General features: G+C 40.1%; 1 protein-coding gene across 3 annotated transcripts; it reads left to right on the top strand.

Moving 5' to 3' along the window:
- Positions 1 to 861: 861 nt before the first annotated feature.
- Positions 862 to 23,934, top strand: RNF141 (ring finger protein 141). Of its 3 annotated transcripts, none has more exons than XM_032762347.2 (6): positions 862 to 1,069; positions 7,599 to 7,804; positions 10,327 to 10,435; positions 12,982 to 13,163; positions 19,313 to 19,420; positions 21,037 to 23,934. In XM_032762347.2, the coding sequence occupies exons 2-6, from the start codon at positions 7,662 to 7,664 to the stop codon at positions 21,185 to 21,187; spliced, it is 693 nt and encodes a 230-aa protein (XP_032618238.1). In that variant the 5' UTR covers positions 862 to 1,069; positions 7,599 to 7,661; the 3' UTR covers positions 21,188 to 23,934. The 3 variants fall into 3 exon arrangements, with proteins under 3 accessions (XP_032618238.1, XP_032618237.1, XP_032618239.1); XM_032762346.2 differs by having other exon boundaries at positions 908 to 1,069; positions 7,602 to 7,804; XM_032762348.2 differs by lacking the exon at positions 862 to 1,069 and having other exon boundaries at positions 7,727 to 7,804; positions 10,265 to 10,435.
- Positions 23,935 to 24,533: the final 599 nt, after the last annotated feature.

Genomic DNA, 24,533 nt, shown 5'->3' with positions numbered 1-24,533 from the left:
CTGAAAGGTATGTTTTGGAAGAAATTTCCATTTATTTTACTCTTTCAAATGGCCATTGGGCTGGAATTTACACCGTTAGTACTAAAAGGAAATAGTATGTTACATCATGAAATCCTGACCCCCACAATTATTTGGCCAAGGAGGAACAAATTACAACCCATGAGCCATATCAACCAGTCACTTTATTAATCCCTTCCCTGCTGCCAGCCATGGCTCTCCGTATGGAGCAGCTGTGCCAGCATGGCTTGAAGTGGCTGGGTCCCACTGTAACAGCAGCATGGTGAAGGCCAGGTATGCACCAGGGACAGTGAGGTAGGGGACAAGGCAGCATGGCAGTAGTTCAGTGCAAGCTACACGCTGGAGGGAGCACAAGCAACTTGTCCATCGCTACTGTCCAGCCAGCGCCTCCCAACACCATGTGTGGGGCCACAGAAACCAGACATGGAGAATCCCTGCCAGGCCTCCTCGCCACCTCTCCCTTGGATGCGCCCCCCAGCCAAAGGGCACGTTAGCGTCTCCCAGGAGGGGGCTCCCCAGCCCACCAGAAACTTTCCACCCTCCATTCCTCTTCTCCCAGCATCTCCCCAGCCTAGGATGAGCAGACACAAAGGGTGAAAAATCGGGACGGGGTGTGCGGTAATTGGCACTTATAAAACACAAAGCACCAACTATCAGGAGTGTCCCTATATAATCAAGACATCTGGTCACCCTGCCCCTGCTGTGCAGCCCCCACAGACACTCCGGGGCCGTGAGCGCTGCTCTGCTCTGAGCAGCAGGCCTGGCCAGCACTATGGCTGGGCACCAGCACCAGCGACTGGAGCTTCAGTCTCAGTCTCAGTCTCCAGGTGAGGGGGCGGGGCGGGGTAGGGCGGGTTCCTCGGTCTCCCAGCCGCTGCGGCTGAGGCGCGCGCACAACGGAGCACGTCAGCGAGACGCCGCGCGTGACGGCGGCCCCCATTCCTCGCGCTGGCGGTTGAGTTTAGGGGGTGCGAGGGAGGTTTCCCGTCCCAGTCCCGTTACCAGCCCGTGGCGGGCCCGGCCGGCGGGGACAGGATGCCGGGGGAGTGGGGTGAGGCTGCGGCTGGGGCCGGGCGCGGCAGTGACGGGGCGGCGGGCAGGGCAGGGCCCGGGCCCAGGTGAAAGGCTGCGGAGAGACTGGAGCCCCCGGTCAGCACGCGCCGCCTCGGTGCCTTGAGCACGCGGCGTTTGTCCTGGGCAGCTGGTGCCCGAGCTGGGCGGGGTCGGCCACGTGCCCGGTGCTTGTGGCGTTGGGGTAGCGCTCAGCGGGGGTGAGCAGTGGGAGCCCGGCAGCCCCGGGGAGCCGCCTTCCGCGGGCCTCTTTAAGCTTGGCTTAAACCTGCCAGCCAGCGTGCACCTTGCCTGCGCGTTCAGGCCAGTGCCCGGCCCGTTACCCCCGTGCGAGCGCCAAGGCTGTTTGTACCTAGGCGCTCTGGCTTTGATGCCATCATAAGGGTCCCGGGTGGTGCAAGTTATGTAACGGCAAGAGGTGTTGTATGGGAGGGCAGTGAGTTGTGCCCGAGGTTTACGGGCTAGGCCTCAGCAGCGCTACTTGAAGCATAGCAAACATCAGTGGCAGTACAGTAAAGTTATGGTACATGTGCACAGTAATGTGCATGACAACAGTACTCTGTGGGCTGGTTTACACTACGGGGAAAAATCGATCTTAGATACGTAGCTTCAGCTATGTGAATAACGTAGCTGAAGTCGAATATCTAAGATCGGATTACTTACCCGTCCTCACTGTGCAGGATCGATGTCCGCTGCTCCCCCTGTCGATTCCGCAACTCCGTTTGGGTTGGTGGAGTTCCGGAATCGATATAAGCGCGCTCGGGGATCGATATATCGATCCCCGAGCAATCGATTGTAACCTGCCGATACGGCGGGTAGTGTAGACGTAGCCTGTGGCTTTGCACCACAAACCCTCACCGGAAACAGTGGTAGCGCCTACTTACCATCTGCAGGTCTGGCTGTGCCAAGGGTGAGCACAGGAGTAGTTCATTATTAAATCTCCAGTAATTGTAGAATGGAATAGATATGCTTGCTTGTTTATAAACTAAAGACTTTTGTGTGTTGACAATGTAGTATATTAAGGGCTAAGTTGCATAGTGGCTTACTGAAGCAGAGAACTTACTAGTTCATCTCTGGAGTACTGAGTTCAAATACAAATACTTAAATTAAGGGTGTTTACAATAGGAATGGAGAATCAGTGATGCAGGCTTAGTTGCACACTTGATTATAGTGTTAGCAATTGTCACAACTATATAATTTCAGAGTAACTGAAGAGGGAAAACACCTATTAGGTAATCTATTCTTTCCCCATAATTTTGGTCTTTCAGCTATTACATTATAAACCCTTATTTTCTGGATGGCTTAACATGGCTGTAAAATTGACTAAACTGAAAGTTACTCATGGTTTTAGTGTGGCCTTTAAATTATCATACAACAATCCAAGAGTTCTGTAGCTTTGAAAGCAGTTTATCATTTGTTGAGTCAATTTGTTAACTTCTTCAGCTGAAATTTTTCTAACCAAATGTGGATTACGTTGGTCTTTATGGAGAAAATATTAAGGCAAACAGTTGTTTGAGAAGGCAACTTTTTGCATGTGTGCCAGCTCTTTCATTTCCAAACTCTGTTTTTTGTTGTGTTATTAGGTACTAATATATTGGCATATTTTTGTCATTTTTGTAGCCCTATTAAGATGCATTGGCCCTAAGAAATTAATAGTTTAAATGGGGCACAGGTTTACAAAGAAACACAATAAACAGAGGATGCAGAGGAAGGTTGTATGTGAGGGATGGAGGTTATGCTAGTGAAAGATCTTGGGGTACTTATTGTGGTTATAGATGCATCTCAGTTTCTCTTCCCTTTTATTTTTAAAAGCTAAATTTGAGTGCAAGAGCCAGGAAAGAGTGGTGTTCAAGAGTGATTTAAGTGAGAGTTCAGAGACCCTGGGAACAGAATTTGGCCTGAAATTTACAATTAAGTGTTAAATTTTTGTTATCTTGATGTATAACATATAGTTGGATATTTTTACAGTAGACCCTTTAGAGGAGAATGTACTTTTCACATTTTGTCTGTTTTTCTTGTCCACAATTTTATATAGTTGCAATCAGCTATTTACAGCAATAAGCCTTGATCCTGCAAATGTTTATGCAGAAATGTTTGCTGGATCAAGGTCTTGTACAGTGACACTATAAATCTGTTTATAATGTGGCTAGTACCAAACTCAGAGTGCAACTGCAGATATAGAGTAATGGTATGGCTACACTTGCAGCTGTACAGCGCTGGGAGTTACAGCTGTCTTTGTGCAGCTGTGTAGGGAAAGCACTGCAGTGGCAACTCCAGACAGCTACCGATCGGTCGCAACCTGTTGAGTGGGAAAGTCGACCGTGGAATCGTGTTGATGCAAGTTTGCAGCCATTAATCGCATCCTGCTAAGAAGAACCGTGACTCTGGGGAACGTGCAGACATTGTGGATGGCTTTGCACAAATGAGTTTCCCTAACTGTGGAGGGCGATAGATGGGACGCATATTCGCCACTAGCGTCCGAGTACATTAATCGGAAGGGGTATTTCTCTATGGTTCTCCAGGCACTTGTGAGTCACGTGGGCGCTTCATTGACATTAACACAGGCTGACCTGGAAAGGTGCATGATGCACACATCTTTGGAACAGTGGCCTGTTCAGGAAGCTGCAGGCGGGACTGTTTTCCAGACCGGAAGATCACAGTAGGGGATGTCGAAATGCCCATTGTGATCGTGTAGCCCCGCGACTCTGTTAAGCCTTGGCTCATGAACCATATACAGGGAAGCTTGACAGGAGCAAGGACCAGTTCAGCTACAGGCTGAGCCGGCGCAGACTGTGGAGTGTGTGTTTTGACTGTTTAAAAGGGCGCTGGCAATCTCTGTATGGAAGCTAGACTTGGGGAAAGCAGCATCCCTGTGGTTATATCCGCGTGCTGTACCCTCCATAATATTTGTGAAGAAGGGTGAACATTCTGTTCAGGACTAGACCTCGAGGTTCAACGCCTGGAGGCTGAATGTCACAGCCAGAGAGCAGGGTACTAAGAGAGGCCCAGCAGGGCTACAAGGATTAGAGATGCCTTGAGGGAGGAATTTGATATGTAAACCAACGTATGTTTGGTGCCTTGCACGGGAGTGAAGTGCAGTGGTTACAATGTTAGTAGGAATCTATTTTCCTAAGCTGATTTGCAGCGCATGTCTTCTCTTCTCTGGGTATCTTTCACTTTCTGCAATACTAAAGACTATTTTCAAAGACAAGAAATTAATTTATTGAAAAGAAAAATAACTTTCTGGACAGACACACAACATTCTGGAACCTAAAAGGCAGGGGTGGGGTGGTGAACTGTACGTCACAGGTTTGAATATGTCCTGTCTGGAGTGCTGTGCAATGACTGCTGCCACTTCAGGATGAAAATACTGCATGGTGATGGGGGTTGAGTGCAGAGAGTAAGGTCGTAGTTCTCAGGGCTGGTTGGTGAACATACAGGTGTTGGGGCAGCTGGTGGTGGTAAGAACCTGGATTGTTGGGAGGGGGCTTGGAGCTGACATTGGGCACAGGAAAAGGATGTTGATGGGACCAGCACAGTAGTGCTCTGCTGCATGGCTACGAGTGACTGGATACAGTCCTATGCGTGCCAGGATGCTTATCAGCTCCTTTGTGCTTTTTCTTCTTAGCTGTGCGTTTCTCTGGCAGATCCGCTTCCCTTTCCCTCCAGTCCTGCAGTTTTTACTCTCTCTGGCAGAGTGATCCATAACTGCTTTCAGCATGTCTTCTTTACTTTTTCGTGCTTCTTCCTGAGGTTTTGTAGCCTCTGAGCAGTCAGTGATACGGCAGTCGAGTACACTTCGCAAAGGCAAAAATGGCAACAGTTAACAGAGGCAACATTTTTTATAATCTCACCCAGACAGTATTCCCACAAGTGAAGGGTTAGCGTCTTCAGTTAGCTTCCCATACCAAACAACAGCGCACATAATCCAAGGAGTCACAAAATGGTGAATAAGGGGGAATGATTGCTTCAGCGATGTGCAGGGTTTCTGTGCGTTGGGGAAAGCAAACTGCTGCAGGGGCATCCACACTGAACAGCTCCCAGGATTAACTCCTGTGGAAAACGTTGGAAGATATCTCGCTGCTGCAGGTCACCTGGGAAGAGCGGGAGGGTCTTCTACAGGAATGCATATTTCTGCCCTGGCCCTATGCAGCTTGCCTGTGTGCAGCAATGGTCCCCCACCCCTCCGCGACACATGGTGCGGATGGGTTAGCCTGACTGGGACAAGAACCACAGTGGCTCTCCTTATAAACTTGCGCAAAGCGCATTGCCCACCCTCTGGCTGAAATTTGAGATGTACTGAGGCCAATTACCGTGACGTGATGACCACATCAATGGGCTGGTGCCACATCTTAGGCATGCATGCATGCAGCCTTAACCCCCCACCCACCCCGAAACATTTCCATCCTGAAAATAAAAGCCGCTTACTGGGAACCCGCTCCTCTGCTTGTCCTTCACCAAGTACCGGCTGCTGCAACTGGCTACCTTCCTCCTGGCTGAGAAGCTCCCTGGCTGCATGCCCTCTGGACTCCAGGGTGCTCCCCCACCCCAGTACCCTCCGATCTGGGTCCTCTCCCTCCCTCCTCCTTCTCCCCCCTCCGCCCCTGCTCTGAAGTGTCCATCGTGGCGTCCGATTGGCAGTGGGGTCCCCCTCAAGTATCACGTCCGGCTCCCGTAAAAACGGCAGGTCGTGGGGCAGCGCCGAGCGGCAGTTTCCTCGTGGGCTTTGCAATAGGAACTCCGCAGCTCCTTCACTTTAACCCTCACTGCACCACATCCGGTCATGGCCCCTTTCCAGCATGGCCCTTGAGATCTGCCCATAGGTATCGTAATTCCTACGGCTGGAGCACAGCTGTACTGCACAGCTTCCTCACCCAAACACTGATGAGGTCCATCAACTCGCCATGCTCCTGCTGGGCTCGTTTAGCGCGTGGAGGCATGGTCACCTGGAAAGATTCTGATTGCACTCCACACCTGGCTGAGCAAACAGGAAGGGGATTTTTAAAATTCCTGGAGCATTTAAAGGCGATCACCGAGGCCAGGGCAGTAGAGTGCGAACTGATGAGCAGAGTGGCTGAACAGGCATTCTGGGATACCTCCGAATAACTCTGGAGGCCAATTACATCGCTTTTGGTGGCCACGCTGGCGGAGCAGCGCTGCAATCATTATACCCCAGGCAGAGCAGGAGTACAGCCAGCACTGCAGCCAGGGAGATGCAGCGCTGTATGTGCCTTGCAAGTGTGGACGGTGCGTAAGTTGCAGCACTGTAAACCCACCACCAGAGCTGCAACTCTCCAGTGTAGCCAAGCCCTAAGACTCAGATCCTTCAATTGAATCTGGTAACTCATTAAAGTCAGTGGAGCTCCACGGGTCTGTACTAGTGGCGCTGGCTGTAGGATCTGAGCCTATGTCCCTACAGATTTGTCTCCCTATTAGATGTTACTCTTAAATAAATAAATAATAGTAAGGAGAAGCAAATGTTTGACTAACTTGAAATGAAGTTTAGATAAGGTGAAGGTATGAAGATTCTTCTGGATATTGGGATCAGAATCTGTAGAGAATGATCCTGCACCACCAGTGGGGTGAAAGTGTGGAGGAATGTAGAGGAAGCCTGTGCTGGATGAATTGAGGAAATGGGAGGAGAAACTGGAACAAGTCTATACAAGGTTGTTTAAATGAGGGAAACTTTTACTTGAATCAAACAAATTGGTAGCCAGAGAGATATCTGAGGATCATGTGGCTGTGCCTATTTTTTAATCCTTAATGTAATCATGAATCTTAATGTTTTACTGTTCTGTAACATCATCTCTGGTTTGTATCTTCTTTGGCTTGTGTTTAATATTCAGAAGCCTTGTATGCATACAGAAATTGCACCAATTTAATTAAATCGTTTTTAAATTGACTTAGTTGTGTCACTGCAACCCCCTACAGTGGATGTTTTGAAATCAATTTGAGTGTCCACCCAAGGGAAATGCACTGATAAAACAAAGACAACTTAGAAACCAGTTTAGTTACATCCAACTTCTTTGTCGACACAAGCATAGGGAAACACATTTTTGTTCTGTACATATAAGTTTAATTATACAGTTAAATATACAATTAGTTCTTAGAGCTTCTGACCTGCAGAGAAAAATCCTTTCTTAAACTGACACACATTAGCCTCACTTCATAATTTTCTCCCTCTTGTTGCATTCCTGTGTTTGAAAACATTGCAATGTGGAGTTTTTCAAACAGTACATTCTGTATATAATAGGAATAAATTTATGAACAAAAGAATGCCTTTTCACAAGTTGCTACTTTAAAATGTAACACTTGAAGAAGTGTTATTGCATTTTTCCTGGGTTATGTTATGGATGTGTCCCTTATCCAAGGCTGTCTCTTTAGTAATCAATGGGTGATTTTCCAAACTCCTTAGTGAGTAGATAAGTTGCTATGCTTAAAAGGAAAGAGAGAAAAGGGAGCAGAGACTCATAAATTTATATTAATACAACTTTTAAACATGTATTTAGCAGAAGCTCCACAAATGACTGAAACCTCCTTTCTGCCTGGACATTGAGCCGAAGAATTTCATCATGGGTCAACAGATTTCAAACCAGACACATACTGCTATTAACAAGCTGCCAGAAAAAGTAATAAAACATGCATCTTTGGTTCGAGAAAGTGGCTTTCTGACTTATGAAGAGTTTCTGGGGAGAGTAGCTGAACTTAATGATGTGTAAGGCTGCATGTTCTTTATTCCTTTCCCATTGTTGTGTTGTACAGAGACTATGTACAGAATAGTATCTTGGACAGACTTATTCATAATCTACTATCAGGTTTTAAAATATGTGTCCTTAAATTCTCAAAGTCCACATTGAGATTGAAATTATTCATATAGGATCAATCAAATCTATTAATATTTCACAAAAATATCAGTGTATGTTTTTATTATAGCATGTTGGCCCTTTTTATTCTTTTAAAGTGTTTTTGTATAAGAAAAATATTTAAAGTGTTAACCTTACAATTTCAGACCTAATATTATCTATTAATGTTTCATTTATTTACAGGGTGGATTTATTTAAATAAAATGGATTTAAATCATGATTTAAATCCAAATTGATTTAATCACTAGTCAGGAAGACTCGATTTAATCATGGATTTCTACATAAAAGTGCATTCTTGTTGGTTGTGATAACCTTAATACATATTCTTCACAACTCAGAGATAGATGTAGGTTTCATTTTTAGAAGGTATACACTATAAATTTTTTAGGTGATTAATTCTGAAAACTTTTCAGATTAGTTTTACAGCTATATCAGAAAATGAATGATTGGCTATTTCATTTTCCCAAAGGTAATTGAAGCAGATAGCTCACTTCCCAGTGACTTCATAAATATTTCCAATTCAACAGGTAATCATTAATATTTGGAGGATTTTCTTGCCATGCTGTATTAGGAGAACATCGCCAGACAGACATTTAAATTGTTTGATTTAACTAAAATAACAACGTTATGTATTCTGGATTTTTTTCTTCAACAGCAGACATACAATATTTTAACAAAACAAGCATATGAATTTTTAATGTAAACAGTCAAATTTTTTGAAATCAAGTTTGTTTTTGTTAAAATTGTTTTTAACTAAAATGGTTAAATGAAATATTTAAAAAAACCCAAATCAACTACGTCAGCCAGGTCAACATGAGAAACTTAAAATATTGGCTTCTGCAGTTAACTCAGTCATCTTCACATTCATTTTCCTGTTTGGTCATAATCTGGAAAAGAAAAACAAGCTTTCCTGCCTTTTCAGGTCCCAAACGATTTCTCAATTTGCAATGAATTAATCCAAAAGAAGAAAATAATTCTTTCTACACTGGCAGAAGTTACTGCTGTTAAGTGAGATTATCACTTCAGCAGTCTCAGAATCCAAGTGCTTAAGTGACTTCCACCAGTTCAATGGTGTGACTTTCTTTAAAACATCATCAGTAAACATATATTTCTTGAATGGTTCTTATTCCCCAGCTGGGTCTCTTTACAGCCTGCTGCCATTATAGGTTTTCCCTCTAGTGAGAGAATTGTATGGTAGATCTTAAATCAATGAAGGCTATGCTCAGAAAGACCTTAAAGACTTCTGGAATATACTGCTCAGTTTCACTTTTGTTTCTACTGCCTGTCCCTCCCCTTCTCACATTTATTCCAGACTTGTTCTCCTTGTCCAGATCTATTCCACCCCCAACAATCTTCTATTCATTGAACTTTTTGAAACTTTGCATTTTTAGAGAGAGGTAAGGAATTGATTCTATGTACACACATTTGCAGAGGGACAATAGGGTTGAGGTCTTTTATTTCTCACCTTTCTTTCTTTCTTTCTTTCTTTCTAAAACATTTTTGATGTTAACAAGCATGTTATCTCTGGAGACACAAATTCACAGTTTGAGAACTGTAAAACTAAGCATCTCTGATGGTACCTTCTAGACTGAGCACTGAGTCCCATTGGGTAGATAGATTATTTATGTTAATCTATGCAGAAGCCCCTGAAACCTCATAAGATTGGGTTCCTAATCCATGAACGATTGGAACTCATTTACAAAACTTTTCTTAAACATTACATGAATATATTGTCTCATACTATAGCATTAGAATTTATAATCCCTATTCCATGATGAGATATCTGAGCTATAATGTATCTTAATTAAAATTATTTTTAGATAGGTTTTTTTCCTCAAAAAGCATTTTATCAAAAAAATCTGATTTAAATAAAAATCCAGTTTAAAAAAAAATTATTTTTATCCACCCTGTTTGTTTATATTTAAGAGTGTGTATATATAATACTTAGCAATTATATAATTTATTATGGTCCTGAGTCTGCAAATATGCATGTGAGTAATTTTAGGCACATAAGCACCCTATTGATTTTTACGGCATTAATATAAATGCAGCAAAGAGTCCTATGGCACCTTATAGACTAACGGACGTATTGGAACATGAGCTTTCATGGGTGAATACCCACTTCGTCGGATGCATGTCACCCATGAAAGCTCATGCTCCAATACGTCTGTTAGTCTGTAAGGTGCCACAGGACTCTTTGCTGCTTTTACAGATCCAGACTTAACACAGCTACTCCTCTGATAATTCATATAAATGCTGTTCAGGTTTAAATGTGGATGGGTAAATGATGCCAGTGTCTGTTTCTTTCAAAGGTGACTTTACCAAGCATTGCCTGCCTAAAATATAATATCGGATTAATGCATCTGTGTTTCAGCACTGCAAAGTTGGCTTCTGGCCAGGACAAACATCTGTTGTTTGAAGTGCAGCCAGGTTCTGATTCCTCTGCTCTTTGGAAGGTGGTGGTTCGGATAGTCTGTACTAAGGTAAGATTATCAGAACCTTTGACTCAGGTTTTTGATCTGCAAGTAACTGAGAAAAATGGCTTTTCAGTGAAAATCAAATTGTTGTTCAGTACAATATGTTTCAAAAATATTTGGAGGTATTCCTATACTCTTAAGTACAGTTAGGCCTAAAATCTAGGTCTTCCTAAAAAGTCAATATCAACAGTAACATTTCCGTGACCGCTTTTAAACGATTTGCAATCCAGTCATTGAAACATCTTTCTAATATATAAAAAACAGAAAGTGAAACAAATTGGAGACTAAATTAGTTTAGTTTTATAGTCCAAGCTTGACAGAGGTTGCATATTAATAAAGGACATTCAGAATGAATTTCACTGGGAGATGAAATTCCTACACTCTTAAAAATGAAGTGAATTGTACTTTAATTTGAAACTTTGACCTTTAATGGTATTAGTTTAGGCCTGATCCTGCAAGCTGAACCATATAGGCAAATCATTTTTATTGGGGCTTCACAGCAGTTCAACCATCTTGCAGGATCAGGACTTTATTGTGACACTTCAGTTAATTTTAGGAGCAAGAGAGGTTTCCGTGACGCTGTTAAAAATACATAATTGATAACTGCATTAACATGCAGCAATAAATGTGTATGACTTCAATTTAATTTTTTTTTTACTGTAAGACTTCATCTTGGCTCTCTGCCTTACTGAAACTTATAATGAACACACTTGTTCAATGATGCTTCATCCTAAGAAAGCAAATAGGGCTTCTTTGGAATACTGAATTGTTAGATTTGCAATTGATATTCATCCCACAAAAGCGAAGTTGATAATGAAATTCAAAAGGTAACAGTATACAAAATCAATGTGGCAACTATTAAATGATATAAAAAACTAGCTAACTTGCAGTCCTCTATCCTTTATCCTGGATAGAGATGACTCAGAAAAAGATTAAAAGGTGAAATCAACTTGTTGGTGTGAGCCTAAAAGGGTTAATCTACTGCAGCAGAATATAAAGTAGGATTAAGGAGTAATATTACGATTGTATATGGCATTGGTGAGACTGTTACTGGCATATTGTGTCCATTTCTGGTGTCACTGCTTCAAGAAGGATGTTGGGAAAAAATTGGTCAGGGTTTAGAAACAAGCTACAAGAATAATTTGAGTTCTTAAAAATCTGCTTTACAGTGAGCTTTAATAATATAATCCATGTATCTCATAGAGACCGTTAAGAGATGACTTTATTATGGCTTTTAAGTACCTGCTTGGGGAAGAGATTTCTGGTATTGGAAGGCCATTTAATCTAGCAAACAAGCATAACAAATTCAAATGACTAGAAATTGAAGCTAGGCAAATTCAAGTAAGGCACAAAGTTTTTAATTACTTTCCATCACTCAAAGTTTTTGAAATCAAAATTTCATGTCTTTCTAAAAGAGATGCTCTAGTTCAGTGATTGATACTCAGATCTCAGGCATTCAGGAACCAAATTAGCAATCAGCATTACCCAAAAGAGCCACAGTAGTGTGAATTCATTGTTTCATTTACTATTCTCTCTATATATGTATAAAAAAATAGAATTCTCACAGCAAAATGAATGACCAAGTATTATTTTATCAACTACAATTGGTTAATAACATAGTAATAGCTCCTGGTTGGCTAATAACTTTGCTTGATTAATATTTAATCACACAGTGTTTTAACATCTTGTGCTGCAAAGAGCTTCAGGGGATACATTAAAAAGCAACTTGTGGCACCTGAGCCTCAGTCTGAGTAACGCTGTTCTAATTCATCCAGAAGCTATTTGCCTTGAAATGGGAATTGTTGGGTGAAATTCTGTGGCTTGTGTAGTGCAGGAAGTCAGACTAGATGATTATGATCTCTTCTGGCCATAAAATCTATTATTTTAGTCTCTTTAAAGACAGCATTTACTGCATTTTTAAACAGATCACTTGATAGTGTTTTTTGTAATACTTTGTCATTCTTAGTTGTTTCTCCTAATTTTTTTACACTTACTTTAGCTTGTCAAGTGACATCCAGAATCTTAATAAAGCTCTTGAATTCCTTCAGTTAGAGTTCAAATCCAGCATAGCTCAAGACTGTTCTCTGGGACTAACAATTTTTAATGTAGCTATCAATGATTTTTTTTTTTTTTTTTTTTTTTTTTTTACTTTTAGCCTATATATAAAAAATTGGCCGGGGGCAGGTACTTTGAAGAACAAGATTTTCATGATGACTTCTATCAAGACAGCCATCATTGTAATCATGATAGTGGGTACTGTATAATTTAGATAGTGGCTAGGCTAAATTAAGCCCTAACAATGAAACAATAGATTTCTGTCCAAGGTTTTGTTTATGCTTAAAGTTTCTAGACATAAATGCTTCTACTTAATTATAGCTTAATATAGTTGAATACCATAAGTCTAGTGTGATGCAAATATCACACTTAAGCTTTTATTTTCCAATGCATTTGATCATATTTACCTACCTACTACCTATGTTCAGAAATGATGGCAGATAAATTTAGTATTTGTTACATAATACAAATATATTTATAAACTTTTGTATCTTTAGATAAACAAAACAAGTGGCATTGTAGAAGCTTCAAGAATTATGAACTTATATCAGTTTATTCAGCTTTATAAAGACATCACAAGTCAAGCAACAGGAGTTCTTGCACAGAGCAGTGCCTCTGAAGGGACTGCTGCAAGTCTGTCATCTGTGTCATCTTGCCAGGCCAGCTTATGGATGGGAAGGTAGTTCAATATATTACAGGTTGTGTGTGTGTGTGTGTATATATGTTTGTTTGTAATAACTGTACACCCTCCAAAATCATATTAAATCTGAACTGTTACCATCCAACACAATAAATGTGGGTAGAACAGATTTTGTCTGCCAAAAAATGAGCATGTTACCAAAAAGGGTGTGGTGTAAATACTTGTAATCATGTAGTAGACACTGAATTACCATTGGTGCCTGTATACAATAGGTTTGGAATAGTCTTTTTAGTTATTATAGTGTAATATAAACCTACTATATGTTGCCTCTTCTGAGTGAGGAAACAGAAGGAAATGAAATCAGCTGTGGCTACAAAACTGTTTTCAGTTATGTTTATTTACACAGACTTAATGTTATTGTTCCACTTAAACTTTCTTTTCCTCACATTTTGGCATTTGGAAATTCCCATCTGTTATTTGAAAGTCATCAATGATAACCATAATTTAACTTGTAAGACTGGAAAAAATTACGTACTGGTTCATAGGTGTTGACATCCTGCTTTGTTAGCTAGGAGGAAAAGCAACAGACTGAGATCAGCACATGTAGTAGCTTTTAGTTTAAAATTAGTTTAGATTAAAATTTATAAAATGGTTAATGTGAATATAGTGAATGAAGAATCTTTGCACCCGTCTCCATGTTGAAAAGTTGTTACTGATAACTGTTTAAATGTAAAGTTTTTGTATTACCTTGAAAGTTAAATGTGAAAGTTGAAGTAAAGTAGGGAGATGTTTTAAACAGTGATAACTAAATGGAATCATTTGCTGTAAAACAGTGCTATTTCGGAGTAACGGGTGAGGAAATAACTATAGCAAAGCTGGCAATCAGGAATTTTGCAAATCCTAAGCAAGTCACTAAATCAGTTTTAACTGTCTTTAAAGACTGAAAGCTCCAGTTGTTTGAGGGCGCAAGAGAAAGGGAGATTATTCAGAATAAAGATAGCACAGTGTTTTTAAACTGACATACAAGAGTTGGTTTAGCAACTTCAGAGGACTTGTGCACGGAACTTGTTCTAATATGAAAAAAAAGTTGTTGCACTTTCAAAACAAGTCATTGTTCTGCCTTTTTTAAGAAGGGAGAACACCTGTTGCCTAGAAACCACTTAACAGAGATGCTGGAATTGTGGCTGTGAACAGGAAAAATTCCCAAAGCAGACACTGGTGTGGATACATTGATGAAACTCCTAATGTAGATGGGGAAGCACCTCCGTTTGTGCTAGTGAAGTTGAACCTGATTTCAGGAAGCATTAAACTCCTATGGGGCAAATAGTGGCTTTGCTTCTCTACATTAGGGCTTGCACTAGTACAGTTATATCAATGCCTAGAAAAGGCCCCCTTATCCTCTTGTTGACTCCTTAGTGGGAGGATAGTTTGACCCTGTGTCTTTGAGCTGTTAGTGTTATGTGGTTCCTTTAGTGTAGTTTGTATTCTTTAAGAAAGAATATACTAAATTTTAACATGTGGCTTGCTCTTCGTGATTCTGTGATAGTTAGTTGTTCTGGCTACCAGACATGAAGCTTCTGAAGTCTTATACTGTTGGTCTGCTGTTCACTTCAATGTCTTAAACAGTTTGTTTTGTAGGGTGAAACTTCCAGTGGTTTTTGAAGTGGCTGTAAAAAGCACCAGTAGGAAAAATGACTTTTTTCAATTGATCTATAATATAAAATCATGACTATGAGGCTCATTATACATGAGAGCATGTTTTAAAAAAAAAAATAGCATTTAGCAACATCGAAGCTCAGATAAGTGTGCAGCATCCAAACACCGAGCCATGCAACAGGGGAGTTGCACGGCTATAACTGTGGGCAGTATCTGTTTCTCTGTTTTAAGATGTATGAAAATAAAATACTAGTCAGACTTAGACTTTAAGGTCAGACAGGACCATCACGATCATCTAATCCAGTGATCTCTAACCTTTTTATGCACAAGATCACTTTTTAAATTTGATCTACTCTGTCTCTTCCCCAAGGCCCCGCCCCACTCACTCCATTCCCCCCTCCCTCTGTTGCTTGCTGTCTCCCACCCTCCCTAACTTTCACTGGGTTGAGGTGCTGGCTCTGGGCTGGGGTTGGGAGGTTCGAAGTATGGGAGGGGGCTCACGGCTGAGCCTGGGGCAGGGGGTTGGGGTGCAGGAGTGAGGGGTGCAAACTCTAGGAGGGATTTTGGGAGCAGGGGTATATTGTCACACTGCACCCAATCTCATAGAATCCACTGGATGTTTCATGAGTTTTACTTTTTATTAGTGTCATTTGTGGTTTATAGATTGTTACACTGATTTGTGACATTCTCAACTATGGAGTGTGCATTGTTTGAGCCTGGGGCAGGGGGTTGGGGTGCAAGCTCTGGGAGTGAGTTTGGGTGCAGGAGGGGGCTCCAGGCTGGCACAAGGGGTTGGGGTGCAGGAAGGGGTGTGAGGTGTTGGCTCCGGCCAGGAGATGTTCCCGGTCAGTATCGCAAGGAGCTCAGGCAGGCTGCCTGCCTGCCGTGTCCGCATGCCACTCCTGCAAGTGGCTGACACATCTCTGTGGCCCCTGGGGGGGAAGCAGGTCTCTGTGTGCTGCCTGCACCCACAAGCACCACCCCCACAGCTCTCATTGGCCAGTCCCTCCCTCCCATTACCCCCAGGGGCCGCAGAGACTTACCAGGAGCGGTATGGGGTCACAGCAGGCAGGCAGCCTGTCTGAGCCCTGTTGCGCTGCCAGACTTTTAGCGGCCTGGAGATCATGATCAGCTGGCAGAGGCTCCAGGATCAACCAGTCGATTGTGATTGACGGGTTGGTGACCACTGTTCTAATCTGACTTCCTGCACATTGCAGGCACAGAACCTCACCCACCCACTCCTATAATAGATCCCTAACCTCTGACTGAGTTACCGAAGTTCTCAAATCATGATTTAAAGACTTCAAGTTACAGAGACTCCACCATTACACTAGTTTAAACCTGCAAGTGACCCGTGCCCCATACTGCAGAGGAAGGCGAAAACCACCCCTTGGGTATTTGCCAATCTGACATTGGGGAAAATTCCTTCCTGACCCCAAATATGCCCCTGTTTAAGTTATGTTTACAGCAGGCACTGTTTCTTCAGTTTTGAGGGACATTATCTAGTCCTGCAGCATTTTCCATCTTAAATGTAAGGAATACTTTTGCAGTGGTAGAATCTTTCAAAGTGGAAAAATTCAAATATGACTCCCATATAATATTTGTCTTTCCAACTTGTTCCATCTCTGATGATAGCGAAAACTTTGGGGATAAGCTGTCACTTCGATAGTCTTCACTGAGCTTTCTTAAATGCGTTCTCACAGCAATACTGAAAAGAAATATTGAGCCAAAATTTCAAGAGCATCTAAGTAACTTATCACAAATCTTATGAAAATTCAGTGGGATTTGTGCTCCCACTTCAGTCAGGAACTCAAGGAAATCTCCCCAGTTATGTTGTTCTATAATAGTGGTTCTCAACTTGTGGCCCAATCAGCGCACAGCTGCAGCCCATGTGAAACCCCAAGTGCCATACGGGTAGTATTGGATGCGGCCCACATAACACATTCTGGCCCACAATGGTAAATAGGTTGTGTACCACTGTTACATAAGCTGGAACACAAAAATAGCAGTGGTGGGGGGAGAACAGCATGTGAAATTCCTGCTAATACTACTTGCCCAATGTGAGGAGAGAGACTGCAACCTCATCTTACAGAGAATGATAAACTAAACTGGGATGGGACAGTTTTGCAAGACACACTCTTCTTCTCTGATTTAATTTCCTGTTTGTCTTGCATAGGAACGTTCAGTCTTACGTTTTTGGCTGATATTTGACTGATTTATTACTGATTTATTGACGCACTAACACTACCATTAACAAATATATTGTAGGCATATTTTTCCTGCTTTTTAGTCACACACACAGACAGATGGACGCTGTGTTTCTATTTGCATAATTGCTGTAAGAGGCTTCTTTTTTGGAAGCTTGATACACTGTACTAGTCTTCAGTTATGAGGTGAGGCAATAAGGATGGGATATATGGAGAATAAGAGAATCTTCTTTTTTTTTTTTTCTTTCTTTTTTTTTTTTAAATGTGGGTATTTTTTTTGTTGGTTGTTTGGGGACAGGTCAAGAGCAACGTCCTCTCCATTTAAATGAGTTGATGGATGTAAATCAGATCACTTGTGGCAACATACCTACCAAATGGAAGTAAAGATTTTGAAATGCTATTTGTAATGAGCTTGAGTGAGTTTAGCTAGTGTCTTCTAATTTTTCATGTCCCTCTATATCTAAAGACACTGAAAAACAAACAGTGAAGCCCCTTCAAGTGTTCTTCTGCCCACTTAATCTGTTTGGTTTTTTTGTGTGAAATACTCAGTTGGCTAAACTCTGCTTTCTTTCAGATTTTTGTTAGCTCTGCAAGAGCTAGCGGTCACTGAGCAAAAATAGTGAATATTATCTACTTAATTCTTCCTTTCATCTTAATCCCTTCCAGTTAAACAGTGTCCCACTCTTGTGTTGCATCCACTTTCCCATCCAGAGTATATTAAAATATCTTTATTGTTTCTACTAACTTTATCTAATACTAGTGAAAAATAAGCAAATGCTTATGTCTTAAAACTTAAGGCTTTCCATTTGTGGCCTATCCAAACTTGTAAACCTTCCAGAATGTCATCTATATCCAATACTCTCTGAGTTACTTATAAATTGGCTGCATGTATTTTCAAGGGCTTGATCCTATGACTAAATACCAGCCCCTTGAAACTTGCTGAAAATGGTGCATCAAGCAGGTACGCTAGTATGCGTGTACCAGTAAATCTCTCATACTTTGAAATAGGGTCATAGAAAAGTACAGCTATTACCAGAGACAGAGAATGGAGTCCCTTAATTTATATAGCAGTACATGTTTTTCAACCTTTTTTGCCCCATCTTGATGGAGATGGGGAAATTTTTCAGTGTTCCTTGCGTAGCAAACTAAAAAGGCCATCCTAGGCCCATCCCTGTTTTGTTTTGTTTTTGTTTGTTTGTTTGTTTTTAAACGGAGAGGAGGTTGTTTAGAAGACCTACGGTCAATAACCACCTCTACTTTTTTCTTTTAAAATGAATTCAGATGCTTTCTTTGGTTATCAATGTATTTGGCAGCAGGCCTTGCTATATCCTAACCACTACCTATATTTGTAAAGAATGTCTTCTCTATTGACAACAGCCTGAAATAAACTACAGAAATAAGAGAATCAGTAATTTGGAAAGGAAATCCCAGGCATAAACTTGGCCCTGAAAGAAGTGCTGAGGACCAGAACAAAAACACTTGAACTACTAGCCATTACATTAGCTGGCATCCATTCTGTATTAGAATAGTTGACAAAACATCTAATCAAATGACCGCCCAAATTAGTGTCTCAGCTTTGTTAAATAGTCGCAAACCAGGGCAGTCATTCTAGAAATATAATGCCACTAAATGAAACTTTCTGCAATGCTACCCTCACTGTTCAGCACTCCAGTGCAGTATTTTGAAGGGAGACTTCAACCTGCCCCCTAGGACATCTTTAAACAGCTGGTCTCTGACATCAGCATCAACTGCAATATTATGGAAAACGCATTCTGTCAGTGATCCTGTTTTTTAAAAAAAATCAGCTGTTGACTGTTCCAGACAGTAAACAAAAATGTGGTCTAAAGTCAAAGTTTAATTTATTAAAAGCTATATCTGCTTTCGGGTAGTATTGTGGCCCTTGAAGGCAGAGTCTGTCCCTGCCTTTATTGTAAAATATAATGTCAGTTGCTTGGTCAAAAGATGCAATCGTTTAGAATAAGAACTTTGCAGACCTCACTGGTCAGTATGAAAAGTGATGAGTATATAACCCTTTGTGAGACCAAAAGAGGAATCATGTGATACAAAAATAGGTTGCATAATCCCAGTGAAGCCCCAGTTCCCTTTGCAGTTTTTTGTTGATGACTTTGGGCCACAATTGTTGCCACAGACAGGTTGCATAATGGATGATATGTTCTTAAGCTCTCCTCTGCTTATTTATCACTAATCTGAATGTTTATATCTACAAAAAATAACTAGTTTGCATGTGCACAAAGGGAATATTTTGAAATAGAAGAATAGCGTTGAATTTGTTTTGACTGAATAATACTGTTTTGTCTATTGCAGGGTTAAACAGCTGACTGAGGAGGAGGAATGTTGCATCTGCATGGATGGACGTGCTGATTTGATCCTACCATGTGCTCACAGCTTTTGTCAGAAATGCATTGATAAATGGTAAAGTGCTTAACAAGGAAGCTCATTTCTGACATGTTTGGTTTTAGTATGAAGGACTCCTCTGTACCAATATGCTCTGATGTTTAAAGATATCTTTTGAGTAATGTACATGTGATGGATAGGATCCTTTAGCAAATACCAGGATTGCAGCAGAGTGATGAAGGGTCACTTCAGAATTTGCAAGCATTTGATTAACAACTTGTTCCAGAAAAAGCTCTAGTTCTTAATGATGACTAGCAGAGAATTCACTTGTAATAGTGAAAGTAGCTGATAAATTATAATTATATGTAAAGCAAGTTAACTAACAATTACAAGGAAACTGATTAACTTTGAATCGATGAAGAAGATTGAGAAGTATCTTAAACCTTTTTTGTAGTTTGTTGCCCATATTATTCTTAATTCCTGAAAACATTGTAGACATGCATGAAGTTTTCAAAAGGAGGAAAAGGGGAAACACATTGAATCTGGCCTCTTGATCTGTTCAGGTCAGAAGTTCCACAAAATTTTTCTCTTTAAAAATTAGTCTAGTTCTCTTTCAATGTTACAAGCATAAGGCGAAATGGAATGCCCAATTATTATTTTTGTGAATAAACATATTGCAAAGGGAATATTTTTAGGCATTAAATTGAGAAGCCTTTTCACCAGTCAAATACTCTAAATTTTCCCTTAAATTTGATAAAACTCCAGTACAATAATTTTTGTGGGGAAAAGTTTGTTTTTAATTAATACTAAATAGTATTTTGAAATGTATGCATAACTTTTATTTTACAATATAGTATCAAGTTAGACACAATACCACCAACAGATTGCCGTTTAGCCTCTCCTTTTGCTCTAAAGTTAGAGCTGAGGTCGTGCTATTGATGAACATGCCAGTCTTTAGAATCATGGGGAAAAGTCAAGAGAGCCAAATTCAGCTCTGGTTTTCTTGGGCAGCAGGCCCAATCCGTATTCATTTAAACGAGTTGGCCATTTACTCATGGCTACATTTGATTCTCTGAGGTTGTTTAAAACTCTTGATGAGGAGAAAGTCTTAAACACAATACTCACACAGCTTTAATCAAAGAAATTAGACCCCTGAGTATAATCAAACTTATCTTCCTACCTTGGACAAGTAGGACTTAGTGGGTTCTGAAGTGCTAACAGGCACAATCTCTGCTGCATGAATGAGTTGGTTTCCATGATGATGGTTGATTGACAGAATTGTTAACTAGATTCCAGTTACATAGTCTTTATTATTGTTTGATGTATGAGTCAAAACAAAGTTTGACATCTGGATCCCAAGTTAGGCTTATATGGTTAGAGCTGGAAAAACCTTTTTATTTAACCTGAGAAAATATGATTGAGCCACTAAGACAATCTTTGTACCATTTTTATCACTTTTAAGAATATTGCTGCACTCAGAATTGTTGATTAATGTTGATTGCAAAGACAACACAAAGGCAAGTGATTGGGTTTTCAGTTATGCTTGCAGTCATCTACTCCAGTTATATTCTGCAGTCTCTCTTAATATGCAGCGCATGCGAAGGCTGACAGTAAAAACAGATGCTGTGCAATTCTTGCATCTCAGAAGTGTGCTTTTTTTTTTTAACCAACTATTTATCTGATTTCCTAAACAGGAGTGATCGCCACAGGAACTGTCCTATCTGCCGTCTACAAGTGACTGGGACAAATGATTCTTGGGTGGTGTCAGATGCACCTACAGAAGATGACATTGCTAGCTATATACTCAACATGGTAGATGAGGCAGGCCAGCCTCACAGACCATGATGTTGATGACTACTGATAGAAGTACTTGAAAGTTCATTGTCATGAACATCTACTTTTTCTCCTCATTCCCATTCATCCATACTTCATTTCATTTAGGTGTCTCTATTCTTTTAAAACAGGGAATATGAGCTAATATGTCTGGGTGCATTCTTAAACTTTTAATATGTAGCTTCATTAAATGCTCTAAACTGTTAGTGATTTAACGCTTGTAAAGTTTACTTTAACAATCTTTTCTGACAAGATTAAGAGCCACTGGAATAATTTTATTAGTATTAATTATAACATAATAGCATTGTGCACCAGCTTTTTGAACACCACAAATGGAATTTTATTATAGAAGATGCAGTGTCTTATTATTAAAGGGCCTGCCCTGCAGCCTGTTTCCTCATAAGTAATCCATTGTCACACAGCTAGTCCCACTGACTTCAGTGGGATGACTTACAGGAATAAAGATTGTTAACATGAGTTAGGATTACACAATTATAACTAAACTGTGAAGTTTTATTGCTGAAATTTGAGAAGCATCTTTTGCCCCTTCCCTCACCCATGGTCATTTTTTCTGTTTAGTATTTATATGTTTTGAGTTAAACCAGTAGTAATTTTTAGCATAGAAAACTGTTTTAAATCTATTCTCAGAGATTACAGAAACCAGCTGCGTCAACATGTGTTTTCCCTTTTTCCTAGCAGAGTAAACCTTTAAGAAGGCTGTTTTATCTGATTTCTAAAGTTTCATAGCTAACAAAACTATGCTAAATAGCTTCACACACAGGGCCTAAGGTTAAAACAATATATTTCCATAGCGTTTTGATGAGCAACAGCCAAAAATTGTCTTATGCATTAAGCATATCTGAAAAGAACTCACTTTGCTGAAAGGCACTGTACAGTAACTGTCATGGTTTTGTTTAGTCCTGATGCTTTTGGCTTTCTCCATTTTTCCTGAGTTTTCAGAGTCACAACATTATGCATACTTTAAAAAAAAAAAAAAAAGTGATAAGCTAAACTGGTGCTGTACTTTATTTCTACAAGTGCAATATGCCTTTCTGTAGCACAGAAACTTCTGCTTTGATAACAATAGCTTCATTTTGCTTCCAATAGAATGTACAGCCCTGAAAATCTGGTGAAAAGGAAGTTATGAGAGTTCACCAAGATACTTCTGTAGTGTTTTTGCACTAAAATATTTAAATTTATATTTTTTTTAAAAAAAAGATTTGCCAGTGCACAGGGAACAGACTTTGAATTCTCTCATACATAAATGACATATTGAGCTAATATAATTGTTCTTCTTTTTTGCAATTAAGAAATTGAACGGTTTTGACTCAACACTTGGAGTCATACAGATACACTTACATGCAGTTGTTCCATTGAATACAAATGGCAACAAATTCTTCTGTAAATTGCAGTTTCATTTGCCATACCTGTTAAAACATAAGTGTTGTTTCAGGCTAAAACTCTGTCATGGAGAGGTTCTGCATTTACAGATATACAGTTTTTGTGAAATTTTGTACAGAAGAGTGACTAGTAACAATACCCAGGGACCAAACCCTGGGGGTCTTACCCTATGTACCTGTCAAACTTTTGTACTTGGGAACTTGTAAAGAATACGACAAACATTTGAATTTGGCTTATGGCAGAGGAGTCAGACTCAAAGCTAGAATGAGCCAAGTAAGACTGACATCCTGTGCAATTCACCCTCACAACCATTATGGCTTATTGTGTAAATCTGTATTTAGACATCTTTAAAAATCTGTCTGAGTTTACAGATCTAAAACAATTAACTGGTCCTCCTCTTAATCCTATCATGTCAGTGAGTACTCCTGGATATGTCAGAAAAACTGTGGATTACTTGTTTGCACTAAATATTGTGAAGTAGTTGGCTGCACTAAATACTAGGAAAACCTGTACTGAAAATGCATAATGTTTTTGGTTTTTCTCCACTAAAATAGTAACATTTCTAAACAAAAACCATTTTATTCTTATTCCTTTCTACCCAGCATTGGTCTGCATTCAGGAGGTTATTTTAACCTTTAATTTTTTAAGCTATTTTTATATTGAACCACAGGCAAGCATCTGAAATCACTAAATCCTCCAACTGATTTTATTTTTTCGAACATTAAAAGAAATGAACTCCCTGAGTGAGGAGGAGATGATTTTTTTTTTTGGTATACTGATTCTCTGGTGAGGGCTTATATGTACTCACTAAAATGTGACTTTGTAGTGAATGCAGATAGGTTAACCACAACACAGTGACACGCAGCACTAACTAAAGCAAAAACTGTAAATGTGTTTAAAAAGTGAAAATGTAAACTTCTTATTCTGTACAGCGTTTTAAATTAAGCTCTAATGCACACTGTGATGTAGTTACTGTAATGTGTGCCTTGTATGTACTGTATATTATAAAAGGAAAGTATGTTCACACTGGAAAATGTAGTTCAGCAGTGGCAATATTTCATAGTCTGAAATACTACATTTAGATGAATACTAGAAAAGGAAAAAGCTCAAGTTAACTTGAACATGGTAGGGGTTTCAAAAGGCTGATGTTTGAATGTGAATTAGTGTAAATAGCTGTTGGTGGAGGCCATATGAAATTACCGTTTTATGCTCTGTAGTCTAGCATTAAAGTGAAGATTTCTTAAAGGTGTGATATGGGGATACAACTTACACACTACTGATTGTATTAATAGCTAAAGGCATTCCAACGTATTGTAACTTGTGTATGAATTGTGCAATAAATATACTCTGAAAGAAAATGTTAAAGGAATTCCAAATTTAAGGGATTTCCTAGTTTTTCTAATATGATATACTGAAAAATAAAGCTTTAATTTCAGTTAAATTCCATCATACAGATGGTATGCTTAACAAGAACATATGCTATTCATGAGTAGGATGTGGTTTAAACTTTAAAAGTGTAATGAGACTAAGCAAGTTACCCCCATATCTGGGGAAGCTGTTGCTTATCTCCCACCCCCAATCCATAAAAGAAACATTGCAGTTGGAGTTTCTTGCACCAAAGTGTTTTGAAAAACTTCTTGTTAAAGGGATATAGTCAATTTAAAATCACGCTTTTCAGAAAGTTTAGCCACTCATATTACAAAAGTAACACCTGAAACTACTATACTGGGAAGATTAGAATATTTTTTCCTCCTTGTCCTGTTAGGTCTGATGTGTTTTTAAACAGGATTTGCATGTATCGTTAGTGTCATTGTTTCCCTCGCTAGTCAGTTTGTGTTGATGTGGGCCTTTTGCCCAACAAATGGGAGGAAGGGAGGGGTAGAGAGGGAGAAGAGAGAAATGTGAAGAGAAAAATGAGTGCACTGCCACAAAAGGGCAGGGAGGCAAGTGTAATATG

The sequence above is a fragment of the Chelonoidis abingdonii genome, chromosome 4 (assembly GCF_003597395.2).
Source record: "Chelonoidis abingdonii isolate Lonesome George chromosome 4, CheloAbing_2.0, whole genome shotgun sequence".
NCBI lineage: Eukaryota > Metazoa > Chordata > Testudines > Testudinidae > Chelonoidis > Chelonoidis abingdonii.
The sequence above is the reverse complement of the archived record's forward strand: the minus strand, read 5'-3'. Positions and strand labels throughout refer to the sequence as shown.

What these genes read in the sequence shown, in the direction of transcription:
- RNF141 (XM_032762347.2), top strand. Translation starts at nt 7,662, where the DNA reads ATGGGTCAACAGATTTCAAACCAGACACATACTGCTATTAACAAGCTG. An exon ending in GTAGCTGAACTTAATGATGT is followed by an intron (nt 7,805 to 10,326) that starts GTAAGGCTGCAT and finishes TCTGTGTTTCAG; the next exon opens with CACTGCAAAGTTGGCTTCTG. An exon ending in CAGAAATGCATTGATAAATG is followed by an intron (nt 19,421 to 21,036) that starts GTAAAGTGCTTA and finishes TTTCCTAAACAG; the next exon opens with GAGTGATCGCCACAGGAACT.